The 22,490-nt window shown below is 48.1% G+C and overlaps 5 protein-coding genes and 1 long non-coding RNA gene across 14 annotated transcripts; 2 read left to right on the top strand and 4 right to left on the bottom strand.

The window, feature by feature from the left end:
• Positions 1–993: 993 nt before the first annotated feature.
• On the bottom strand, positions 994–2,996 carry LOC127478931 (elastin-like). Its single transcript, XM_051805264.1, has 3 exons — positions 2,975–2,996; positions 2,548–2,754; positions 994–1,848 (listed from the first exon to the last, which is right to left on the bottom strand). Exons 1-3 carry the CDS (start codon positions 2,994–2,996, stop codon positions 1,412–1,414), a joined length of 666 nt encoding a protein of 221 aa, XP_051661224.1. The 3' UTR covers positions 994–1,411.
• LOC127478919 (dynein light chain 1, cytoplasmic-like) lies at positions 2,817–15,599 on the bottom strand. 3 transcript variants are annotated; one of them, XM_051805237.1, is made up of 3 exons: positions 15,555–15,599; positions 5,168–5,305; positions 2,817–3,416 (listed from the first exon to the last, which is right to left on the bottom strand). In XM_051805237.1, the coding sequence occupies exons 2-3, from the start codon at positions 5,297–5,299 to the stop codon at positions 3,279–3,281; spliced, it is 270 nt and encodes an 89-aa protein (XP_051661197.1). In that variant the 5' UTR covers positions 5,300–5,305; positions 15,555–15,599; the 3' UTR covers positions 2,817–3,278. The 3 variants fall into 3 exon arrangements, with proteins under 3 accessions (XP_051661197.1, XP_051661195.1, XP_051661196.1); XM_051805235.1 differs by lacking the exon at positions 15,555–15,599 and adding an exon at positions 5,828–6,022 and having other exon boundaries at positions 5,168–5,308; XM_051805236.1 differs by lacking the exon at positions 15,555–15,599 and adding an exon at positions 5,828–6,022.
• On the top strand, positions 8,178–13,292 carry COQ5 (coenzyme Q5, methyltransferase). Of its 3 annotated transcripts, none has more exons than XM_051805232.1 (7): positions 8,178–8,445; positions 8,907–9,056; positions 9,527–9,751; positions 10,415–10,521; positions 12,163–12,251; positions 12,455–12,566; positions 12,680–13,292. In XM_051805232.1, the coding sequence occupies exons 1-7, from the start codon at positions 8,193–8,195 to the stop codon at positions 12,779–12,781; spliced, it is 1,038 nt and encodes a 345-aa protein (XP_051661192.1). In that variant the 5' UTR covers positions 8,178–8,192; the 3' UTR covers positions 12,782–13,292. The 3 variants fall into 3 exon arrangements, with proteins under 3 accessions (XP_051661192.1, XP_051661193.1, XP_051661194.1); XM_051805233.1 differs by having other exon boundaries at positions 8,199–8,378; XM_051805234.1 differs by lacking the exon at positions 8,178–8,445 and adding an exon at positions 8,474–8,785.
• Positions 13,436–15,651, bottom strand: DYNLL1 (dynein light chain LC8-type 1). 4 transcript variants are annotated; one of them, XM_051805242.1, is made up of 3 exons: positions 15,555–15,651; positions 14,921–15,058; positions 13,436–13,819 (listed from the first exon to the last, which is right to left on the bottom strand). In XM_051805242.1, exons 2-3 carry the CDS (start codon positions 15,050–15,052, stop codon positions 13,682–13,684), a joined length of 270 nt encoding a protein of 89 aa, XP_051661202.1. In that variant the 5' UTR covers positions 15,053–15,058; positions 15,555–15,651; the 3' UTR covers positions 13,436–13,681. The 4 variants fall into 4 exon arrangements, with proteins under 4 accessions (XP_051661202.1, XP_051661203.1, XP_051661204.1 ...); XM_051805243.1 differs by having other exon boundaries at positions 14,921–15,061; positions 15,555–15,630; XM_051805244.1 differs by lacking the exon at positions 15,555–15,651 and adding an exon at positions 15,511–15,550 and having other exon boundaries at positions 14,921–15,061.
• A 139-nt stretch (positions 15,652–15,790) lies between these two features.
• Positions 15,791–20,165, top strand: LOC127478924 (uncharacterized). The gene is made up of 3 exons (XR_007907405.1): positions 15,791–15,931; positions 19,506–19,708; positions 20,052–20,165. It is a non-coding gene; the product is annotated as an uncharacterized LOC127478924 (long non-coding RNA).
• Positions 20,166–20,236: 71 nt separating this feature from the next.
• On the bottom strand, positions 20,237–22,484 carry GATC (glutamyl-tRNA amidotransferase subunit C). 2 transcript variants are annotated; one of them, XR_007907404.1, is made up of 5 exons: positions 22,347–22,484; positions 21,863–22,029; positions 21,362–21,465; positions 20,645–20,985; positions 20,237–20,556 (listed from the first exon to the last, which is right to left on the bottom strand). XR_007907404.1 is itself a non-coding variant. In XM_051805238.1 (4 exons), the coding sequence occupies exons 1-4, from the start codon at positions 22,428–22,430 to the stop codon at positions 20,930–20,932; spliced, it is 411 nt and encodes a 136-aa protein (XP_051661198.1). In that variant the 5' UTR covers positions 22,431–22,484; the 3' UTR covers positions 20,237–20,929. The 2 variants fall into 2 exon arrangements, 1 of the variants encoding a protein (XP_051661198.1); XM_051805238.1 differs by having other exon boundaries at positions 20,237–20,985.
• Positions 22,485–22,490: the final 6 nt, after the last annotated feature.

The following is a 22,490-nucleotide window of genomic DNA, read 5'->3' as shown; positions in this document are numbered from 1 at the left end:
TACCTACAGAGATAAAGCCATAATTTGAATTTCGTTGCTCAATTGCTGCACCTGCTAAAGGAAAAATTCTCTGCCCCGTGCCCTGTAACACCAGATCAACAAATCCGAGAACTTGTGCTTTACACATTTCAATAAATCCTCTATAAAAATTATTTTAAGAACAGCCTCATAAACGGCCTTATTTAAACTCCTGTTTGTTCCCTGTTTAGGTCTATTACTCTTAGAATTACCAACCACATTATGAGTATGGTTACCACAGTGTTTAGATCTTCTGGATTTGAGAGAAAAAAGCTTTTCAAGGCAAAACACAACATTTTTATTTGCAAATAAGCTGGCTGTGGGAAGAAAATAAATACAAGGAAGTTGCCCCTCCCACCCCCCAGTAAAAACAACTATGCTAATGAAATCCCTGACACTGCCCTTGGAGGCCAAGGTCTGCTTCCTCAGGGAGGCTGAAGGCACCAGGCTTTGTGCCATTAGCACACAATTGAGTCACAAGATTAGAGTCTGAGAAACAGTCCATGGTTCTGAGCACCCTCGAGGAGAAAAGAACACAGGCAGAAGAGGATGAAGGGACTGGTCTTGAGTCACACAGCTGCAGAATTCCTTCCCACAGTGCACTGCCAGGTAGGAATGCTTTAAATATATTTCCTGTCAAAATCCTGCAAGAGAGACCACTAAGAACTTACCTTTACTATTCAAGTGCTCTTTCTGGAGCAAAGAGTAAAGGATTAAATAGAGTCCACAGAACTCGTCCCTTTTGAACTACTTACATACCAACATTTTTGCTTCATTTTTTTAAAGTCCAAAATAATGTTCAATAGGAAAACATTATGAACAAACACTCATCCTCTTTAAATGAGCTGCAGTGTTATGCTCAGCACTGCATTCCTCCAGAGACCAAGTGGCACACTCCACAACATCTTGCTGCATCTTTTCTGATGCGTCGGTATCCTTTATCACAGCTGTCTGATCACACATGGCTCCCTGTAATAAACAAAAAAGCATTCCAAGCTGCAGGAGCACCTGTCAGAGTCACCTGTACCGTCATTCTCAGCGAGCTCCCGGGACCCGGCAACGCTTTGCCGGGTGTGTCGGGCACGGGCACAACCCCGGGCACAGCCCGAGCAGAGGCGGCTGAAATGCTGGGTCCCGTTCAGCACCCGCTCTCCAGCCGGACCCACACAAGGCCCGCCACTCTCCAGCCCTTCCCCAGCGCAGCCTCTCCATCGCCCGGCCCCGACAGCCTTTCCCCGCCGACGGAGGCGACCCAACCCCGGCTCCGCTGCCAAGGAATGGTCCCGCCGGCAGAGCCGGGGATGTGGGAAAAGCGGAGCCGGGAGAGGGCCCAAAGCGCCCCTCACGCCTCGGCCCCGCCCCCTCCGCGCCGCCCGACAGCCATTGGTCACCGTCACCAGCACCTCGGACGCTCATTGGCCAGAAGCGGCTGGTGGGAGGGACGCTTCCCGAGTACGACGTGCCGCCCTCCCGTTGCCATGGCGACGGGGACGCCGCCGGCCGAGCGGCCGCGGTAACCGGAGACACCCCCAGGGACACCGGAGACACCCCCAGGGACATCGGAGACACCCCCAGGGACACCGGAGACACCGTCTGCGGCCTGAGCGCCGCCTGAAACAGCTGTAATACTGAGGACGCTGCAATGAACAGGAACGGGACTCGGGTAAAGCGCTCCTGGGGCCCCTCGGCTGAGCGATTTGCTGCACAAGCACAGCCCAGCTGGGCGCCCTCCCTTACCTCCAGCCCGACTAAAAGCTTTGATCCCACCCGGGGAGGAGCCTTTGAGTAGCGTCTCAGTAAGAGACCTGCTGTCAGCTGGGACTGTGGTTACTGGAAACACACAGAGGACACTGAGCTTACCTTCCAGGCTCCACACATCTTCCCATACAGTCCTTGCCTGCAGCAAGCCACCGTGAGTTGGCCATAGGACAAGCAGACTGCCTTCAACCCAGGCCAAGGGCTGCTGTAGCTCCCACTTGTCCCTGACAGAGTCCAGTCCCAACCACAGCGACCCTCTGTGCAGCTTTGGGTTATTGCCTTACACATGCATTTAGCTCAATATTCAGATATTCTGGATTTGGGAAGAGATTTCTTTGAGAGGTAACATCAGCCCACAGGAAAAGTATAAAGTATCTTGTGACCACGGAATTTAGCTTTTATAGTGTCACAGCACCCACTCTGCTTGACTTCTGTTGTGGATAGTATTCAACAAAAGGATAATTACAACCAAACATTCATTCTCTTTATAAGTGCTGTGATTTCTATTTCAATATTCTATTTCTCTGCAGCCAAAATGACACATTGCTGCTCGTTGGACATGTCTGTATCCTTTACCACAGCTGCCTGATTGCCCATGGATGGCTGTATCGAGCAGCAGAGGATTCAAGTTACAGGAGCAGCTCCCAGAATCACAGCCCGAGGAGCGGCGGCTGAAATGCCGGGTCACGCTGAGCCCCCGCTCTCCAGCCGGGACTGACACAAGCCCCGCCCGAGCCCTTCCAAGCCCCGCCGCCCCCGCCCGCTTCTTACCGCCGTGGGGCTCCGGCAGCTGCTGCCGGGGGCGGCTCCTCTCCGTGCCCGGGATCACAGCCTGTGCCCGGTAATGGCGACGAGTGGCTCGCAGCAGTGGCCGGACGCGGATGGAGCCGGTCCCGCGGGCACCACGGGACTCGTAGTCCTCGGGAGCTGCGGGACCCGGGACACCGCTGCCCCACACACCGAGCCCAGATCCCGCTCCTCACCCGGCCCCAGTCACCCACCGCCACGACGACAGCACAAATGGGCCAGAAACAGTGACCTGGCTGGAGATCTTGTCTTTTATTATCCAAAGCGCTTCTCCAAAGACAGCAGGAAAAGACAGTTCAGGCTTTGGGGCAGCACATCCAGCAAAACAAGAGAGGAAAAATTATTTAAAAAAAGTAAAATAAGAATAAGAGAGGCTTGGAACATAAAGAACTAAACACTGTCAGTACTTGCATAGCACTAGCAGTAATGGGGAAATACAGTAGATGGCTATAGAACTCTCAAAAGAAAAACTGCTCCAACAGCTCTACTAGCAAAGGAGGAGCCTTCTAAAAAAAAAATAAATACAAGGAAGACTTTTTGGTACTTTTCCTTTTTATATCCACAATGTAACATCATCTGCTATAACAATCCCTGCCATTGCCCTTGAAGATCAAGGCCTGTGTCCTCAGGAAGGCTGCAGTAACTAGTCAGAGAGTCCTGTAACTGGATGCAAGTTTCAGTAACAGTCCGTGGTTCTAACCAGACTTGAAAAGAAGAATAGCGACTTGGCCGAGGTAGAAGTAGATGAAGTGCTTGGTCTCATGAGTCACATAGCTGCCAAAGTTCCTTCCCACGATGCAGTGCCAAGTGGGATTGTATTTCTTGTCAAACTCCTGCAAAAAAGATCGCTAGAAATTAAGAACTCTTCTGATAGGTATTCACTTTCTGAGCACGGCAAGGAAGAAGAGCTGCTCTTAAGTACTGGGATTATTTTATTTACATCTTATTGTTCACCTGCTGCTTACTCAGACACACAAAAACCCCACAGCTCCTCTTATCTGAGCAGTAGTAAGTTTAAAACATTACTTTTGTTCAGAGAAACTAGTCTTTCTCTCCCCATAATTCACACCATGATCTGAATCTACAGCCCTCAAGTAAAAGCTTCACTGCTAATTTTGTATCCACAAAGACAAAGCCATAATTTAGACTTCAATGTGCTAAAGGGAAAATTCTCTGCCACATGCTCTGTAACACCAGTATGATCAACAAGTCTAAGAAGTCATGCTTTACACACATTTCAAACAAATACTGTATGAATTCCCAGTAACTGCTACAAAAAATACCTGAAAAGTATTAAACTCTCTCTTTTCTACTCTCATAGATAGTTCCTGCATCTGGAGAAAAAAATGCCTTTTTACTGTGGTCATAGCAAAAGAGTATTTGTCTAGTGGAAGTAATCATTCTGCTTAGTTGAGTTGCTTTTTATGTTAAGCTCCTCCACCCCAGGTATCCTGTATTTTCAAGGTATCTCCACCCCTCGTGTACTGGAGCAGAGCCTCAGGCTTTAAGTCCAGTAAGGTGCAGCAATAGAAAAGCTCGAGCTGGGTGCCTTCATAGAGGGACCCCAAACAAAGAAGTCCTCGGGCAATTACACGCTCCCAATCTCAGCTTCCCACCTTTCACAAAACAGTTTGGACCAATAATAATATTAGGATCTGGGTTCTTTTCACTGTCTCTGGGCAGCCTGTTTCCTATCTCCAATGTTGCGTTTTCTGCTGACAGTTATAACTTCCTTATCTTCCAGCCTGACCAAGCTCTTGAGGCCTTCTTCCAGCGTTAGGTAAAAGTTCAACATATCTGTGTGAAAATTCACAGCTTGCAGACTAAGACTTGAGCAAATTTAGCTTCTAATGCCAAGCAGTTCACTCCAGAGAGTTTCAGTCCAACAGATCTTAACATTTCAACAATTCTTCCACTCAGATCAGTTTAACTTCTACTGACGCACTTTGATTTCTCCATTCCCCCGAGCTGACGAAGCAGGATATATAATCTGAACTAGATCTTTCTCCTGTATTGTTAATCCTACATAAAGGACAACACAGATGTTGCAAACAACAGATAATCCACACCATCAGGATTTTTTTGGTGGTTTTCTTTTTTTTCCTTATATCATTAAAATATGGGAGCTGAGATTACAGCAGATTTGCAGAAAACTACTTTTCCCTGGAATTTTTGATCTAGCTGGCAAGAACTGTAAACAGATCCTTAAGATTAAGTTCAATACAACTGAAACTAAGGAAAACTGGCTTCCTCTCAAGAAAACCGTAGGAGAGCTCAATAGAGCCCCTGTGTTTTGTACCAGCTCATCAGTCACAGGGACAGTCAGCTGCCACTCTGCTCACGTGGACAATGGGACAGTGGCAGAAAAGGTCTAAGTAGAAAATACTACAAGAGAAAAGCAGGACCTAGAAAGGTCCACATACAGGGGTGGGGGGAAAGAACAGATGGACACCAACCTACAGAAAAAGTTCAACTTGATTATCTAGAACTTGTTTCTCTAGAGCGACTTGCCCAGCAACATTCTCCCTGATTGATTTTTCATGTGCATAGAGATTTCACGAGCACATTACACGCAAACATTTACCTTCTTTATGTGAGCAGCGATGTCCTTCTCGATGTTATATTTCTCCAAGGCCTGAGTAGCACATTCCACAGCATCTTGCTGCATCTCCTCTGACATGTCCGCATTTTTGATCACTGCCTTCCGATCGCTCATGATTGCCTGCTTTGGGGGAAGAAGGAGAGAATTCAAAGTTGCAGGAGCACCTGCCAGAGTCACCTGTACCGTCACTCCCAGCGAGCTCCCGGGGCCGGGCAGCGCTTTGCCGGGTGTGTCGGGCACGGGCACAGCCCCGGGCACAGCCCGAGCAGCGGCGGCTGAAATGCCAGGTCCCGTTCAGCACCCGCCCTCCGGCCGGACCCACACAAGCCCCGCCGCCCTCCTGGCCCTCCCCAGCCCCGCTCCAGCCCTTCCCCAGCCCAGCACGGCCGCTCCATCGCCCGGCCCCGACGGCCCTTCCCCGCCGATGGAGGCGACCCAAGCCCGGCCCCGCTGCCAAGGAAGGGTCCCGCCGGCAGTGCCGGGGATGCGGGAAAAGCGGGGTCTGGGGAAGGGCCTGAGCACGGGGGAGCCGCTGGGGTGCTCAGCCCCAAGACTTCCCAGACTCGGTGCCCGAGCCGGACCCGGTCCCTCCCGGGAGCGGCCCCTCCCCAGCGCTCGAGACCCTCACTCCGCTCCGCTCACCGTCGGGTGTGCGCCGCGGGGCTGTAGCGGGGCGGGGCGGGAGCGGGCCCGGCGCGGTGAGCAGCGACACACGCACTCGGCTCCGCCGCCGCCGCTGTTTAACCGACCCGCGCGCGCCGCCCGCGCCTCAGAGCGCCCCCAGCCCCGCCCCCTCCGATCGGGCCGCCAGCCATTGGTCATCTCCGCCAGCACCCCGAGCGCTCATTGGCCGCAGTACGGCAGTTTCGCAGGGTTTTGCCGCAGCAATTTCTTTCAGCCCGGCATGCCTTGCGGCCGCGCCTGGTTCCCATGGCGACGGGCGGTCGCGGCGCTGCGCGGAGGGCCTGGCTTTGGGTTAGGCCCGGCCTTCGGGCCGCCCTGGAGCCCCACCGGGAAAGCATAGCCCAGGGCAGGCCAGGGTTGGTGGTTCTCAGGCTGTGCGCAGCCCTTCCCCATCGCCTTGTTTCTTTCTTCGCGGCCGAGCTGCCTGAAGGAAGGAGGGGAAGGAATAACCCCGAGCACCGGTACAGGTTGGGGGCCGATCGGCTGCAGAGATGGACCTGGGGGTCCTGATGGACAGCAGGCTGTCCCTGAGCCAGCAGTGTGCCCTGGGGGCCAAGAAGACCAACGGAATCCTGGGATGCATTGGGAAGAGCGTGTCCAGCAGGTCAAGGAGGGGATCAGCCCTGGTGAGGCACGTCTGGAGTGCTGTGTCCAATTCTGGGCTCCTTGGGACAAGAGAGACACGGGGCTCCTGGAGCAGGTCCAGTGGATGGCAACAAGGATGACTGAGGGACTGGAGGGACTCTTATGAGGAAGGGCTGAGAGAGCTGCACCTGTTGAACCTTGAGACAACCAAGAGGGCACCTCATTAATGTGTGTAAATATCTAATGGAGGGTGCCAAGAGGATGGATCAGGCTCTGTTCAGTGGTGCCCTGATAAAGGACAAGAGGAAATGGGCAGGAACTGATGCCCAGGAAATTCCACCTGAACATGAAGAACTTTTTTACTGCACAGTGACTGAGCACTGGAACAGGTTGCCCAGAGACAGCGTGGAGTCTCCCTCAGTGGAGATATTCCAGGACCGTCTGGGCACAATCCATGTGCCATGTGCTCTGGGATCACCCTGCTTGAGCAGGGAGGTTGGACCAGATGACCCACTGCGGTCCCTTCCAGCCTGACCCATTCTGTGGTTCTGCGAACGTGGCTGGACAGCAGCAGCTGTGACTGCAGCGTGAGAGGGGGTGTCCCAGCCATGGCTCTGGTAGGCAAAGATCACCTCTCCATATAGCTGAGAAAAACACCCAGCAAAACCAACCCCAAAAAACAGACATGATGCTTTGGAGAGCATCCTGCCACAAAGAGTGTAAAGTTAAAAAATATGATATGACAAAGATATAAAATCATGGTGGAGTCTGATGACAAAGCTAAAAGTCCCAACGTGGCAGGGAGGTCCTGGCAAGGGAGCCCAGCTCATGCCCAGGGAATGCAGTCTTTGGGCTGGCTTTAACCATGTGATGTCATCTCTCCTGAGAATGGGTTAGGTAACTTCTTTGTATCTACAAAGCTGGCAGCATTCCTGGATGATTCAAATAAAGTGATAAGCAAGGCAGGCCTTGGAAAAAGAAAAAAAAAAAGGGCAGAAAAGGTCCCTAATGTGTCCTAATGCTCCTGACAGGAATAGAGGCACCTTTCATTCCTCCCTGCTGCTTATCAGAACCCACAAACCCTCCTTCCTGCTCTCCATGAGGCTTTACTTTAACACAGGAAACTGAAAAATAAAAAATCTGAAGAAAAAATAAAGAGAGAAAAGTTAAAGGAAACTATTTGCGAAATGATTCAAGTAAGCCGTGAGGGCTGTGGTGGGTTTGGGGTTCACAGAACGTTGTTGGAATGGACCTTAAAGATCATCTAGTCTCACCTCCCCCTGCCATGGGCAGGGACACCTCTCACTGGACCCGGTTACTCAAGGCCTGGCTTTGAACACTGCCAGAGATGGGGCAGCCACAACTTCTCTGGGCAACCTGTTCCGGTGTTTCCCCACCCTCACAGTAAAGAATGACCAACATCTAACCTAAATTCCCCCCCTTTCAGTTTGTACCCATTCCCCCTTGTCCTCCCACTGCCAGTTCCTGACCACGAGTCCCTCTCCGGCTTCCCTGGAGGCCCCTTCCCCTACTGGAAGGTGCTCTGAGTACTCCAGCAACCTTCCCTTCTCCAGCCGCAACTTTGCTCAGTTTTCATTTGTTTGGGTTTGTTTGTTTTTTTCTTTTTCCCTCATCACATTTGCCCTGTGGCACGGAGCGGGGGGTTCAGTGACGGCGCCCTGCAGGGTGTCGGTGGGAAGAGCGGGGCGCGGCGCTTCCCGGCTCCCGGAATGCCGGGATGCCGCGGTGCCGGTCCCGCCCCGGGGGCGGCGGAAGATGGCGGCGGTGCGGCTGTGCCGGTGCCGCTGCCGGGCGCTGCTCTCCCGTGTCCTCGGGGCCCCGCGGGCGCTCCGCGGTCTGGCCGCGGGGCCGGAGATGCACTTCGGCTTCCAGAGCGTCACGGAGGAGGAGAGGAGGGAGAAGAGTGAGGGCGGCGGCGGCGGGCGGGCTGGGCCCGGAGCCGAGCGGTGATGGGTCTCTGGGGTGCCGGGGTGTGTTTGGGGCTGCCCCGTTACCGGGAGCCTCCGTGAAGGGTATCCCTGTGAATACCCCTGTGAATAATGTCACCTGCTCCGCGCTTCCCTCGGCTCGGGAAGGCTGCATCTCCAAAGAGACCTTTGTCAGGCAACGGGCAAAGCAGAATTCGATTTTTTAATTTTTTTAAATTTTTTTTTTGTGTGTGATAAGTTTTCAGGTTGTTTTTTTTTCACCTCCACGTGGTGACAGACCTCAACGAGGCAATACAACACACAGGTTACTTCGACATGAGCGTTTTGAAGTAAATTGTGTCTCATCTCATTCTCATGTCCTTACTTTTTTGCAGTTTACCAGGTATTTGAAAACGTGGCCAAGAAATATGATGTAATGAACAATTCCATGACACAGTTTACGTCAACATGAGCGTTTTTAAGTAAGTTGCATCTCATCTCGTTCTCATGTCCTTTCCTTGCAGTTTACCAAGTATTTGAAAGCGTGGCCAAGAAATATGATGTGATGAATGATTCCATGACTCTAGGAATTCATCGTGTGTGGAAGGATATCCTGGTACATAAAATGAACCCTTCCCCAGGAACACTTCTTCTTGATGTTGCTGGAGGAACAGGTAAATAATTTTGGTGAGTTCCACATGACAATGCCACGCTGGTTTTCAGCTGTTTGAGTGCTCAGAATTAAGTTGCCCAGCTTTTTTTTTTTCCTGCCATCAGTTCCTGTCTTTAAAACCAGTCAGGCATCTACTTGACTTTCCCAGAGAAGGGTTAAGAGTTAACTTCTTTGTGTTTTGTAATATCTTGCTCCAGGGGTCTGAAAGTGTTGTAGTACTGCCATGGTATGTTGTGGGAAACTATTTATATTTTTAGAAAGCCACTAACTCTTTGCTTTCAATACATTCCCTTTATATATATATATATATACTCTCTGTGTAGATACAGTGTGTGTGTGGGGATTGTTTTTATTAATATATATGACTCAAAATAAATATTAACTCAGTTTGATGTTCAAAGCCTTATGTTTCGATTTCCTGGAGTCAGAAAACATTCCCAAATGTGGATCTCTTTTTCAAACCAACTGCAGGTGACATTGCCTTTCGATTCATTAATTATGTTCGCGCCGTACGAGAACGGCAGCTCCAGAGGAAGCTCAAGCACCATCAGGATTTGTCATGGCAGGAAATTTTTGAGAATTACCAGGAAGACAAATCTGACTCTCTAGGGGATTCCCAGGTGGTGGTCTGTGACATTAACAGAGAAATGTTAAAAGTTGGGAAGCAGAAGGCACAGCACCTTGGCTACTCTAAAGGTAAGTCATGCATTGTACCGTGTCAGCAGCGTCCCTGATAGCAAGAATTTGATGCATCAGGTAATCACCACTTCAGGATTACACTTCAGGTGTACAGTGATCCTCTTGAATAATAGTTGATTTTTCAGAACAAATATGGAAGTGTCCATGAGGTCTGATACCCAGCTGTCCTTCAAAATTAAACAATCAAAACCAGCTGTTAGCATCTGTGCTGAAAAATCTGGTATTACTGAGCTGCAAAAGAACTCAGCCCTAGAATGACTAAAGATCTTATAACGTGTATTTTAGGAATCAAGACAGCAAATAAAAAATGCAGGAACTAAAGGATATTGTGAACCTATGAAACTTCCCAGAGTTAGAGCATGTGCAAATAATGTTCAAAGAAACTGAATCATATTAAATATATAGGTATATACAGAACAATGTTTGGGCTGATCTGCAAAATTAACTACTCAGTCTTGAAACACAGCAAGTGGTATAGTACAGGGCCTTGAAAGGTACCTGTGTATAGGCCAAGATGTCTTTCCTCCAACAAAAATGCAAAGTGGAAACATTTGTTTTAAATATCACCTTTAAAAGAATCAATTTTTTTCTAGGATAGGTAAGTTCTAGTCTTTCTGGAGCAGTCTTGAGTTCAGTTCTGTGACTTGTCTTTCACTACAGGCTTGTCCTGGGTACTTGGGAATGCTGAAGAGTTGCCCTTTGATGATGATATGTTTGATGTTTACACAATTGCCTTTGGAATCCGAAATGTGACTCGTATTGATTTGGTAAGTTGCTGTAGTGTATCCTGGCATGGGGTCCTTATCACTCATCTGAGGGGTTTTTATTCAGCAGAGGAAGAAAAGGAGGAACTCCTTTGTATAAAGGAACATCATAGTCTACTCCTGAAACATTTAAAAGAAGTGGCATGTGGTGTGCAACTTGTTTGAATGGAGAATGCAATTAAATGCCCCACCTTTGCCATAAAAAGATAGATTTATACCAGTTGCACCCAATCCTTCCAGCTTGACAAGCCACACGATCTCTTCCTAAGGCAAAGGGCCTGGATGCTGCAGTCATTCCCCACCTTCTCCTGACCTATGGCATGGCTGGATCTGCACATGCACAATGCAGTCAGTCTGCATGTCTCAAATCTTCTGAAGTACCAGATCTACATCCCATCCTCCGTGGGTCCAACAATTCCTGTTCTCTTCTGTTTCCCTGCCTGAGCCAGCAGAGCTTCCAGAGCGGGGTGGGAAGCAGCTGGCTGCTGCCCCCACTGCTGTTAGCTGACCTGTTCTGCCCACTTCTGCTCAGTGGCTTTACACTGGCTGGTGGTAGAGCTTCCTGTGAAGAACAAGTATGATCTTAATTAGGATAAGTAGTGCCCTTTGTTCTAAACAGTGTCTATCCTTTGAGGAGGACAAGCTGTCGTGGGGGTAAAGATAGGTTAGATCACCTGTCTAGGTGGACTAGTTGTGTGTGTTTTGGAGCAGTGTGTTACAACCCTGGCAAAGCTCCTTCTGTGGCAGGTGTAACCACCTTGGACCATATGCCTTGGAAGTTAATGTGGATGGATTTTCCTGGTACTTTGTCTGCACCTTTCCAAAGGACAGGCTCTTTGCCTTCATGGATACAGGAGTCTGGTGGCAGAGTTCCCTGGAGACCTGATACAAAACACCCAAGCTGCCAATTCTTTTCCAGAGCTCCTGTCATGTATGTGTACTGTTTGTGTCCCCCTCCTTAGAAACAGGACAGTTGAAGCCAAGCAACCTGCAGAGCTGCTGGAATACAACTCTGCTGTGCTCTTGCATGAAAGAACTTACAGTTGTAAAGAAAATTTTTTTTTTATTCTTAGGTATTTTGTTTTGGATATAGGATGGAATTTTCAAAGTAGCCAAAGATTTTCTTCTTCCTTCTCCTTCCTTCCTGTTCTTACACATTGCTCATCCGAAACCCAATATCATTCCTTCTTTGATCTCTTGGGTGTGCCTCAGTAAAATCTTTTCTTTCGATTTAAAAAAAAAAATCTGTCGTGCCCTTTTTTCTTTTTTGGTTTCTTGTAGGTGAGTCACCTTCTCCCTTTTGGGTTTGGTCTGTAATTACAAGAGCTCTGCCAACAAACATTCATCAGTGGGAGTAGGGAAAAAGAAAAATTGGCAACCCAACATCAAGTTTTGACACAAAGCCTTGTATAAATCTATTTATGTAACATCGAGAGTGTTTGCGCTTTGTGTTTGTTGTATGTTTGGGTTTGGGGTTTTTTTACTTGTCTTGGGATGCTGCTCCACATTAACTATTACAGATTGCCAGTCAGGGTACTCTTTACTTCCCTCAGTTCATCTGAGTTGCATGATAATATCACATGCCATGATAATAGGCAGGTGCTGTTCTACAGAAACAAACTTATCACATCTGCTTTGTCTCAGGCTCTTGAAGAGGCCTATCGTGTGCTGAAACCAGGAGGAAGATTTCTCTGCCTTGAATTTAGTCATGTCAGCAACCCTCTTCTTTCCAGGTAAGAACATGGTGGCACTTTATGGCTCTCTTATTTGTGCTCAGCCACAATAAGAGATGGAGACACTTTGAGGCCTCTTTTTGCGCACTTTTAAAATCAGACACAGACCGCACAGCATAGTGGTACAGAGACCAGCTTGTGTTGGAGAGGGTTGGTTTTTAAACTTCCTTGTATTCATTTGCATTTGTTGTCTGTGTGTGCAGGCTCTATGATCTCTACAGTTTCCAGGTTATCCCTGTTCTGGGTGAGGTCATTGCTGGTGACTGGAAGTCTTACCAGTATCTGGTGGAGAGCATCCGGCGGTTCCCTCCTCAGGTGAGACAGGATTTCCCTGAACTCCTGACACATAAAACATGATCCCAGCAGAGCCTTGCAGCCACTGGCTCACAGGCCTTCGAGTTGTTAAAATTATGGCACTTCTTTTTCAGGAGGAGCTGAAGGCAATGATAGAAGACACAGGTTTTTTCAAAGTGGATTATGAGAATTTAAACTTTGGCATTGTCGCCATTCACTCAGGTTTCAAACTGTGAGTCTACTATGTAGCAAAACACAGGAGGTGTAATTTTCATGGAGAATGTGAAAGCTGTGGAATTTTAACAGTATGAGGATTGAAGAAGAGTGTTAAGAACTTGTGCAGCAGATACTTGCTCAGCAGCCAGACCCAGAACACCAGCTACCTTTTTTCCTTCAAGAAACACATGGAAGGAGCGATTCCTGTGGCATTTCTTACACTTGCATTTCCCTTCAAGTGCAATGTAAAGGACATGGCCAAAACTGAGCAGTGCCAACAAGTGAAGCAACATCAGTTGCCAGTGGGATTTGGACACAGAAATAGGCTGACTAGTCTTCCAATAACATGCCTTTTTTACTAAGCTTCAAGGAGGATATACCCATGAGAACTTGGATTTATGAAGTAACTATGGATTTTTATGAAGCTGTTATTATCTCTGTCATGTGGAGTTTAAGGATGTTTTCCCATGACTCCTTTACTTCTTTCAAAGGCAAATGAAAGGCTTGTGAAATAAAAGGGCTCTGCATCAACTCTTTTCCACTTAAATCAATCCTCTGTAAGAAGGTTGCCTAAGAAATTAGGTGGGAATAGGGGTGGGGATGTTCATCCTTCATTCACACTGCAATAAAGAGAGTAATGCAAGAGGGCAGAGGTAAAGGAAACTCTTAAAGGATAAACTTGTTCCAACAGTTTTATTAGCAAAGAAGCAATCTTTTGAAAGAAAATAAATACAAGGAAGACATTTTTGCTTTTTTATATAGCCACAATGAAAATACCAGCTGCTACAGCAAAATCCCTGACCATTAACAATACAACAAAAGACCTGGAGATCAAGGCCTGTTTCCCCAGGAAGGCTGAAGGTGGGAGATCCTGTGCAGATCCTGTACCCAGGTGCAAGTTTCAGTAACAGTCCGTGGTTCTAACCAGACTTGAAAAGAAGAATAGCGACTTGGCCGAGGTAGAAGTAGATGAAGTGCTTGGTCTCATGAGTCACGTAGCTGCCAAAGTTCCTTCCCACGATGCAGTGCCACGTGGGATTGTATTTCTTGTCAAATTCCTACAGAAGAGAGAACTAGAAAGTCAGCATTTTTGTGGTAATTACACTAATATTGTCTAACAGGTTTTCTGGGTGGTTTTTTTTTTGCAATGATATGTCACTTGTTAACAAGTATCACTTTTGGAAGGAGGCAATTAAGGAGCAGCATATGCTGCTAAGCGCAAGGATCATCTGTCACTTTATAACTCATCTGCTGCTTAGTCATACCAAAAAAAAAAAAGTGCTTCCAAGCAGAGCAGGAATAAGCTTAAAACATATGTTTGGTGAAGTAACTTTTACCCCAAAGTCACACCATGATCTCAAACCATAACTTCTGAGAGCCTCGCTGCTTGTTCTGAACCTCAGATTAAACCAGTATTTTGATTTCATTAGCTGTTTACAACAAGGATGATGAAAGGACACTTGCTGGGAAATTCTCTGCCACATCCTTGATATCTGGTCACAAGACCATATTCTTCCAACAGTCTGCCATCAGGAACCTGCTACAACTTACAAATAAACTGCTGTGTACAGGTATACTGTGAGTAATCCCATGCAGTCAGTGGTTATATAGAGCAGTACCTTAACAGCCATCAACTGAAGAGGTTTCTCTGAGAACATGGAAGAGGTTCCTGTTCTGCTCAAACAAACCCTTCAAATACTTGCAGCTCAGTCAGGCTCCCAGTAGGAGTCAAGAGAGAAAATGTGACAAACTGTAAGCTATGAACCATCTGTTCAGCACTCGTATGAACAGCTTGTCTTACATGTAGGGGGAAAGGGCAAAAACCAAAACCACTTATTACGCGGTTGGCAAACCACCCCTCCTCAAACAGGCTCCATATAGAGCCCGTGTTTTGTACCAGCTCATCAGTCACAGGGACAGTCAGCTACCAATCTGCCCACCTGGACATTGGGACAGTGGCAGAAAAGGCATAAGGCACTACCATAGCAAAGCAGAAGGACCTAAAAAGGTCCACATAAAGGGTGGAGAAAGGAACATAAAGAAAGAGAAAGTCCAACTTGATTATCTAGTGTGTCTAGAGCTTGTTTCTCTAGAGCTACTTGCCCAGCAGCATTCTCCCTGATTGATTTTTCATGAGCACATTACAAGCCAACATTTACCTTCTTTATGTGAGCAGCGATGTCCTTCTCGATGTTATATTTCTCCAAGGCCTGAGTAGCACATTCCACCGAGTCCTGCTGCATCTCCTCTGACATGTCCGCATTTTTGATCACTGCCTTCCGATCGCTCATGATTGCCTGCTTTGGGAGAAGAAGGAGAGAATTCAAAGTTGCAGGAGCACCTGCCAGAGTCACCTGTACCGTCACTCCCAGCGAGCTCCCGGGGCCGGGCAGCGCTTTGCCGGGTGTGTCGGGCACGGGCACAGCCCCGGGCAAAGCCCGAGCAGCGGCGGCTGAAATGCCGGGTCCCGTTCAGCACCCGCTCTCCAGCCAGACCCACACAAGCCCCGCCGCCCTCCTGGCCCTCCCCAGCCCAGCCCAGCGCAGCCCAGCCCAGCCCAGCCGCTCCATCGCCCGGCCCCGACGGCCCTTCCCCGCCGACGGAGGCGACCCAAGCCCGGTCCCGCTGCCAAGGGCTCGGAGCCCCGCGCGGCTGCAAGGGAAGGGTCCCGCCGACAGAGCCAGGGGTCCGCGGAAAGCGGCGGCGGCGAATGGGGAAGCGCCTGTGCACAGGGGAGCCGCCGGTGTACCGGGGTGGCCGAGTGTCTCCGGGGACCCCGCACCCGTCGCTCACCGTTGGGCGCTGCGGGGCCGGCGCGCTGCGGAGCGAACGGCGCTGCGCTCTGGGCCGTGCGCGCCTCGGAGCGCCCCGGCCCCGCCCCCTCCGCGCCCATTGGCCAGCCGTTGGTCAGCGCCGCCGGCCCCCGAGTGCCCATTGGCCACCTCCGCCGGCCCCCGAGCGCCCATTGGTCGCGGCGCGGCGCCCGGCAGGGCTTTACCCCGGCGTTGTCTTGCGGCCCGGGATGCCCCGCGCCGCGTCCGTTGCCGTGGCGACCGCAGGGGTGCGGGGGGAGCAGGAGCACCCCCACACTGCCGGAACCCGCTGGGATGGGCCTGTGGAGCTGGTCCTGCCTCCCGTGCTACCCGTCTGCTGCGCCAGGGCACGCTGAGGTTGGACGTTTCTCCACAGAAAGGGTGATCGAACACTGGAACGGGCTGCACAGGGAGGTGGTGGAGTCGCCGTCCCTGGAGGTGTTCAAGGAAAGATTGGACGCGGCACTGAGCGCCCTGGTCTAGTTGACACGGTGCTGTTGGGTCACAGGTTGGCCTCGATGATCTCAGAGGTCTTTTCCAATCTCATTTTTTCTGTGATTCTGTCTGGCGTCGTCTGGTGATTCTCTGCAAAAAACTTGTTGCTTGAAGTACCCTCAGCCTCCAAGGAATTGTAATGTGTCCACCAGCTTCTGTAAAGCACCTTTCCATGGCGGATATGTGCACCCCAAAAGCCATTTTATTACTTGCCCCAGCCTGGATCACCGAGACAGTGAGTTTAACCCAGTAATCTCTGCATCAGACTTTGTTTCTCTTTTGAAACAAGCTCTTATTGGGAATAGGTCTTTTAGTAACATCAGATATTACTGAAATAATATTGGGATATTATGTGGGATAGTTTTTTCAGTAATATGCCCTTTACTGAGAGCAAAGCCCACCCCTGTCAAAGGAAGAAGTTCCACAGCTTGTAAATGGCACTTGATCATCTGTCCTGTTCTGACCACGTCCTGATCATGTGTCTGTTTTCAGCTATTTTCAATTCAGACTAAATGACCTCTGAGAGAAATCTCTTACCCATGTTTACTGAGTATGATCAAGTCAGTTCCAAACTTTGTTCATGAAGTGAACTGAACCTATCAGACTTCTCAAGTCTCTTTTATGGCATCTTTTGCAGACCTCGCCGTTTCTTGCCCCTCTTGCCACATTTTGTTTGTTTGTGTTTGGTTTGGGTTTTGTTTTGCTTGGTTGGTTTTGGGGGGTTTTTTTGTTTGTTTGTTTAAATGAAGCAAGATGTTTTGGGAGATCCTGGGTGCTCTGTTTAGTTAGTTTCACTCTCCCTGGGGCACTTTCTGCTTATGCTCTTGTCAGCAGATAAAACATCCCTGTTGAGTCTTCCAGAGCTGGTGATCTGTTAATAACAGGAACCACGTCCACAGCAAACAGCACAGGATGACTTAGAAGAGGTTTTCAAATACTGGTTGGTAGGACTCCCATTTCTTTGTACCCTCAAGAGCAGTCATCCACCTCACCTGAAATGCAAATATTTTTTCATATTAGTACAGTATAGTTGCCTGCTCAGTGTCATTCACAGCAAAAGCAGCATAACTGCAAGCAACTCTTCGCTTTTGCAAGCTCTGAGACAACCTCAGAAAAAAATATACTGCCCCCAAAAATATTGAAACTGGATAATGTAACACTTTTGTCACACTAGAGTATCTCAGGAATAACTTCTGGCTCCCAGGTTTTAGCATTCCAATTAGGAGAGATGCAATTCACAGCTTTGCTTGTGTGCTAGCAACGTGAAGAAGCTCTGAATGGTCTTGGGGCCACAGCCAGTAATTAATTTACAGAACAGTCTTTAGTATCTGCAGCACTAGCAGTGGTTGTTTGAGTACTGGACAATTTTGTGCTGACAGGACTGAACCATTTAACACTCTTCCCAGTGCTTACACTAAACTTCAGAAACACACATGAATCTCTGAGGAGGCGCTTGTGTTTGGTAGCTGCAGGCAAATTTCTGTGCATTTATTAAGAAATGGTTGGCTGAGGAAACAGATGTGATGACGACTGCAGGAAATGTCAGTGTGGGTGAGATACACGTCGTTAATGGGGAACATTAAAGCCCAAGATACAGGACTTTAAAGAGAGACTTTAGAGCCCTACTTGTTAATCAAGAATATAAAAGTATAGTTTCCCCCAGGGCAGAGCTGCAGGGGAAGGCAGAACAAATGCACACAGGAGATGATAGCTGGGGTAGAGGAGGTGCTGAAGGGAACTGGATAAGGCATATCATGAGATTCCTCTTGCAGATGGAGGTTAGATTGTAAGCACTTTGCAGGAGAGGTATTTTTTTGCTCTTTGTTGCACACCATACCACTGTATTAATAGGGATTTTTTCCAGGGCTTCCAGTTACTATCAAAACATAGAATAATCATTATTAGCAATAAAACAACTACCATCTTCTTTCTGTAAAACTGAAGAAGTCTCCACATTGACATTTTCTTTGTAAACTTGGAATCCGCATGCGAGGGCTTCTAATCCAATTTTATATCTACAGATTTACAGGGGTGGAAAAATCTTGGCAGGTCTGAGTCAAGTTCTCTCCGTGGTCTCCAGAGGAAACATGTGCTCCACTTGTGGGTTGGGGCCCTGCAGTGAAAGCAGGTGAACCAGCACACGATGGGTGCCTTGTGTCACCCTCAGGGTGCAACCAGGGCCCAGTGGGGCTCAGCAGCATCCAGGGGGGCTCAGCACCCACCACGTCAGACCTGCCAAGGGCAGGCTCAGGCACTGACATGTTCTGCCCCCCAGGCAGAACTGCCAGCCCCTGCCAGCATTTCTGTTTTGGTGTTGCAGGTGTCTGAGTCAGGGCTGTAATCCCCTCATTAGTGGTGAAGTTGCAGCAAACCCCTCCATTAAGGAAATGTGTGTTTTCCACTTTAAATGTAGTTTGGGCTGTGGGGAACAAGCAGCAGGCAGTCTGTTCTCTCACCAGAGTGTGTGGGAGCAGCACTGAACAGGCAGTTTTAAGCTTAGCATTGGGAATGTGGGATCATGTTATCCAAATTGTTGGTTTGCTTTTAAATAGTTACCTGATGCTATTTTGGGTTGGAAGCTCCTGCAGCCATGCAGTTCACTCTCAAATTCCTCTCCCTTTTTCTATGTAAATACTATTGTCCCCATTCTCTCTGATGGTCAAAAGGTAAGGACAAAATGGAATTCCAAGGAGGAATTTCTCAAACTGGGAATTACCTGCTAACACGATTGAGTCTTTCCTTGTCATGATTTATATATGCATCCTAAATTACTTTTAGGCTGAGCTTGTATATTTGTAAAACTTCAGCATTTGCAGGGTCTGAATCTTGAAAAGCCCAAGACTAAAACACTAATACAGCATTACAGCTTTGCAGAGGATTTGATCAGTGGGGTTAAATGCAGGCTTTACTTCAATACCCTTGAAAGAATTCAGGTATCATAGTAATTACATGTTTTATGCATATGCAAATATGTGTGTGTGTATATTATGGAAGCTTAAACAAATAATGAAGTAACTGCACAAGTAAGAGTGGGACAAGTGTTTGCTCTCATTTCCTGACAGAGAAATCTGGGGGGAAACAATCAGTTCCAGAAAAAGAACAGTTCAAAGCTTACCAGACATGCAACCTTTGAGGGCAGCAAGTGAAAGTGAATCCTACCCAGAAGCTGTGTTTTCTTAAACCAGCAAAGCCAGCTCAGCCAAGGTTTTCCACTAAATACATGGCACATAACAAAGAGCAAAGCAGTTTGACCACATGGTATTAAGAACAAGCCACCAATGGCTCAACCTAGTACCAGTATTATTCAAAGGTTTTAGTATTTTTTCCGTGTTTTTTGAATTATGATGCCTGTATTATGCTTAGTGGACTTTTGAGATGTTAAGAAACAAGGCACATGTATCATTACTCTCTAATGTATATTGTCTGCTGTTTGCAGGGATGTGGAAGATGCAGTTCACAGCAGAAACAGTTCTAAGTCCCTGCTCAGGACATCCCCTGTCACAACTGGCAGGAGCTGAAGGGACACATAGCAGCAAGCTGGTTACAGTGAGATGGAATGGGAGTAATGGCTTTTCTCTGCAAAAAGATACAGAACATGCCCTGTGTAAGCTGGATGACATCAACTTACAATGTCACAAGGTGAGTTTCTGCCCCCAGGGGAAATGTGTGCCAGCACAGCCATGGAGGAGCCACTTTCCTTCTCCTGTTGGGCTCTCAAGAGCCACAAGAGCGGACTCAGAACTGGTGATTTTTCAGCCTTTTCCAGCACTTCTGAAGACAATCCCATACGATCTCTTTTAAGGCATGGAGTTACAACTGGAATAAATAATTATGGATTATTAAATCCATATGCCCTGTGGACAGGGCACCACCTAGGAAAAAAACATTTGTTTTTCAGCCTTTTACTGTGCCCCTTATGGCCTGAAAGTGAGTGGTGTGGACTATCTGGTTCTAGTTTGCTGCAGTATTTTTCTTTCAGCAGGTCTCTGGTTTCTCTCAGTGAGCCTTGGCTTATCTTGCTTCTAAGTGTTGGAGATTCCATGAGGAAGCCTCAGAATCCTCTGCCAGGATGAGACAATGTTATGTTACACAGCACCTCCTCCTGTGATAGTCTCCTGGCCTCTTCAGTCAGAGTCAGGGGGGCTCATTTTATTCTTGGAGCTGTGCTACTTCTTTGCAAGCACCTTTTATTTTAGAACACATATTTTTGTGTTTTGCTGAAATTATGTACAATTCCAGTTATTTAATTTATGAGGATAGAAATACAGACTGGGAAATAGAAGGTAACCCAGACAGACATGGAGAACAGAGATAAAATGGAAATAATTCAGTACAAGCAAAATATTTGATTAATCTTCTCAAAGTCCTTTTCTTCAATAATGAAACCCTGAGTTCTGTCCATATGTCACAGAGATACTCAGCAATGTCACAGACTCCTCCTCCACACCAGACTCTGTTACTTCTGACAGGTCAGAGCCAGAGTTGAGCTACAGGTGAGAAATACAAAAATAGAGCCTTCCAACCTCTTGTTTCCCAAACAAAGCTGTTGAGGAAAAATGGTGTTTTTATCATTACCTGTGAATGTTCTCTTTAAAGCCTTTAAGCCATCCGGTATCTTCAAGAAAAACATGAAATTAATTTTGCTAAACAAAAGCACTAAGGTCATCTGCCTTCCAGCTTCACAGACATTGAGTATTTCAGTAGCATTACTAAACTCTTAAACCTTCTCTCTTCTGTAAGTTGTCTTGCAAGTGCTCTTCTTTTGACCAAAATACAGGTCAGGGTATTTCAGTTGTGACTGGACAAAACTTTGTTTTCCCAGATAAAATAGTGAAAGGGTGTTTGGGCTCTGGGCTGTCACTAAGAGCCCTGCAGGAAAGTGTCTCGTTCCTCCAGCTTTGGTAAAGGGATGTTACCTGAGGGAAAACAAAAAGGAAGTTTTATGAGACCAGCAGTGGGTTACCTTCTGGGTTGTACAATTTGGCACTAATGTGCTTCTCTGGTTTATTCTAAGTATGTTCAGGCAGCTTAAATTCCCTGAGCAAGTCAGGAAAGTAAATCCTGACTGACTTCCTGTAGAGAATTGCTCAACAGGTTCAGTAACTTCAGTCAGATCAGCCTCTGTGCTGCTTTAGGACCAACAAATTGCACAGTTTTACACAGATGGCTACATTTATTTTAGTATTTCCCTATTATTAGCTAGGATTCCTGAAAGTAAGTGCAGCTATGGCAGGTTATATTCCTCAGGTTAATTCAAGAAAGATTAAGAGCTTTTTACAAACAAGTCAATACCTGGTGGGGCTACAAAATACTCCTCTACTTTCTCTCTGGCATTTTGCAGCAGCTCTTTGGTGCAGTTGCCTTCTGTCACATCATCTTCTCTGAGGTACAGACACCTGAAGAACACAGATTACTAGTTGTGTTTAGGCTATTTTATGAAGTAGGAAGGGTAGCTTATCACTAAACCTGGTTTTGGTTCTGAGTAAGCACTGAGACAAGTACTGGAACACTTTGAAGCACCCAAGAATGCCACTGACAGATGTCTGAGGAGCAGCCTGTGCAGACCAATCATGACAAGACAGACCAGGGAACTGAAGTTCACCTTTGCTGTGGTCACACATAAGGATCTCGTGGGCCAGTGGCATCTTTCTCCCACACACAACCATGATAAGACATTTCTGTAACCAAAGGGGCCATTTCTGTAAGCAAAGGGTGATTCCCAGGGATAAAAGGTTACAAAAGTGAACAGTTTGACAGATTAACAGATAAAGGAAGGCTGCTGTGGTCCATCACCTGTCCTCCAGCACTGAATCCATGGGTTCCACGCCGTCAGTGTTCACTTCATGAAGCTGGTCAGCAAACTCGATGGCCTTCTGCAGCCGCTCCACGCCCTCCGAGTCACGGAAATCCACCAGGGCCAGGTGCTCCAGGTGGTCCAGCACTTCCACCGACACTTTTTGCTGTCAAACCCGGACAAAAAAAAGGCAAAACTGAGCAAGGAGCAAGTTTAATAGTGCCTTCTTTTTTTTTTTTAACTAAAAACTCGTTCCGCGGCAAAACCGGAGTGTACAAAGAACCACAGAACCGTTAAGGCTGGAAAAGCCCTCTGACACCATCAGACCCAACCGTCGCCCTACAGACAGCGGCCGGGACACGTGTCCCGGCCGCTGTCTGTAGGGCGACGGTTGGGTCTGAAAGGGCTTTTCCAGCTTTTACGGGGAACTCAGTGAAGTTCACTCAGTGTTTGTCCCTCCCGCCTCGCGAGGGGTTGCGGTACCTGCGGCGGGAGCCGGTGCCCGCTGTGCCCCCGCGCGGGGACCCTCCAGGCGCGGACCCACCGCGCCAGCGCCAGCGCCCGCATCTCCCGCCTTCCCTTTTCCGGGGGCGTGACGTCACATCCCGTGCGCCACGCCGCTCCGCC

Source organism: Manacus candei, unplaced genomic scaffold (assembly GCF_025592945.1).
Source record: "Manacus candei isolate 608988 ecotype Guabito, Panama unplaced genomic scaffold, ASM2559294v1 h1tg000064l, whole genome shotgun sequence".
NCBI lineage: Eukaryota > Metazoa > Chordata > Aves > Passeriformes > Pipridae > Manacus > Manacus candei.
The sequence above is the reverse complement of the archived record's forward strand: the minus strand, read 5'-3'. Positions and strand labels throughout refer to the sequence as shown.

What these genes read in the sequence shown, in the direction of transcription:
- LOC127478931 (XM_051805264.1), bottom strand. Translation starts at nt 2,996, where the DNA reads ATGCAAGTACTGACAGTGTTTA. An exon ending in GCAAGTACTGACAGTGTTTA is followed by an intron (nt 2,755 to 2,974) that starts GTTCTTTATGTT and finishes GGGCCGGGTGAG; the next exon opens with GAGCGGGATCTGGGCTCGGT. An exon ending in GCTGCCGGAGCCCCACGGCG is followed by an intron (nt 1,849 to 2,547) that starts GTAAGAAGCGGG and finishes GTGTGTTTCCAG; the next exon opens with TAACCACAGTCCCAGCTGAC.
- LOC127478919 (XM_051805235.1), bottom strand. Translation starts at nt 6,007, where the DNA reads ATGACCAATGGCTGGCGGCCCGATCGGAGGGGGCGGGGCTGGGGGCGC. An exon ending in CCCGCGGCGCACACCCGACG is followed by an intron (nt 5,309 to 5,827) that starts GTGAGCGGAGCG and finishes CTTCCCCCAAAG; the next exon opens with CAGGCAATCATGAGCGATCG. An exon ending in TCGCTGCTCACATAAAGAAG is followed by an intron (nt 3,417 to 5,167) that starts GTAAATGTTTGC and finishes TCTTTTTTGCAG; the next exon opens with GAGTTTGACAAGAAATACAA.
- COQ5 (XM_051805232.1), top strand. Translation starts at nt 8,193, where the DNA reads ATGCCGCGGTGCCGGTCCCGCCCCGGGGGCGGCGGAAGATGGCGGCGG. An exon ending in TGGGTCTCTGGGGTGCCGGG is followed by an intron (nt 8,446 to 8,906) that starts GTGTGTTTGGGG and finishes CTTTCCTTGCAG; the next exon opens with TTTACCAAGTATTTGAAAGC. An exon ending in ATGTGACTCGTATTGATTTG is followed by an intron (nt 10,522 to 12,162) that starts GTAAGTTGCTGT and finishes GCTTTGTCTCAG; the next exon opens with GCTCTTGAAGAGGCCTATCG.
- DYNLL1 (XM_051805242.1), bottom strand. Translation starts at nt 15,052, where the DNA reads ATGAGCGATCGGAAGGCAGTGATCAAAAATGCGGACATGTCAGAGGAG. An exon ending in TCGCTGCTCACATAAAGAAG is followed by an intron (nt 13,820 to 14,920) that starts GTAAATGTTGGC and finishes TCTCTTCTGTAG; the next exon opens with GAATTTGACAAGAAATACAA.
- GATC (XM_051805238.1), bottom strand. Translation starts at nt 22,430, where the DNA reads ATGCGGGCGCTGGCGCTGGCGCGGTGGGTCCGCGCCTGGAGGGTCCCC. An exon ending in GGCACCGGCTCCCGCCGCAG is followed by an intron (nt 22,030 to 22,346) that starts GTACCGCAACCC and finishes CGGGTTTGACAG; the next exon opens with CAAAAAGTGTCGGTGGAAGT. An exon ending in GTATTTTGTAGCCCCACCAG is followed by an intron (nt 20,986 to 21,361) that starts GTATTGACTTGT and finishes GTTTTCCCTCAG; the next exon opens with GTAACATCCCTTTACCAAAG.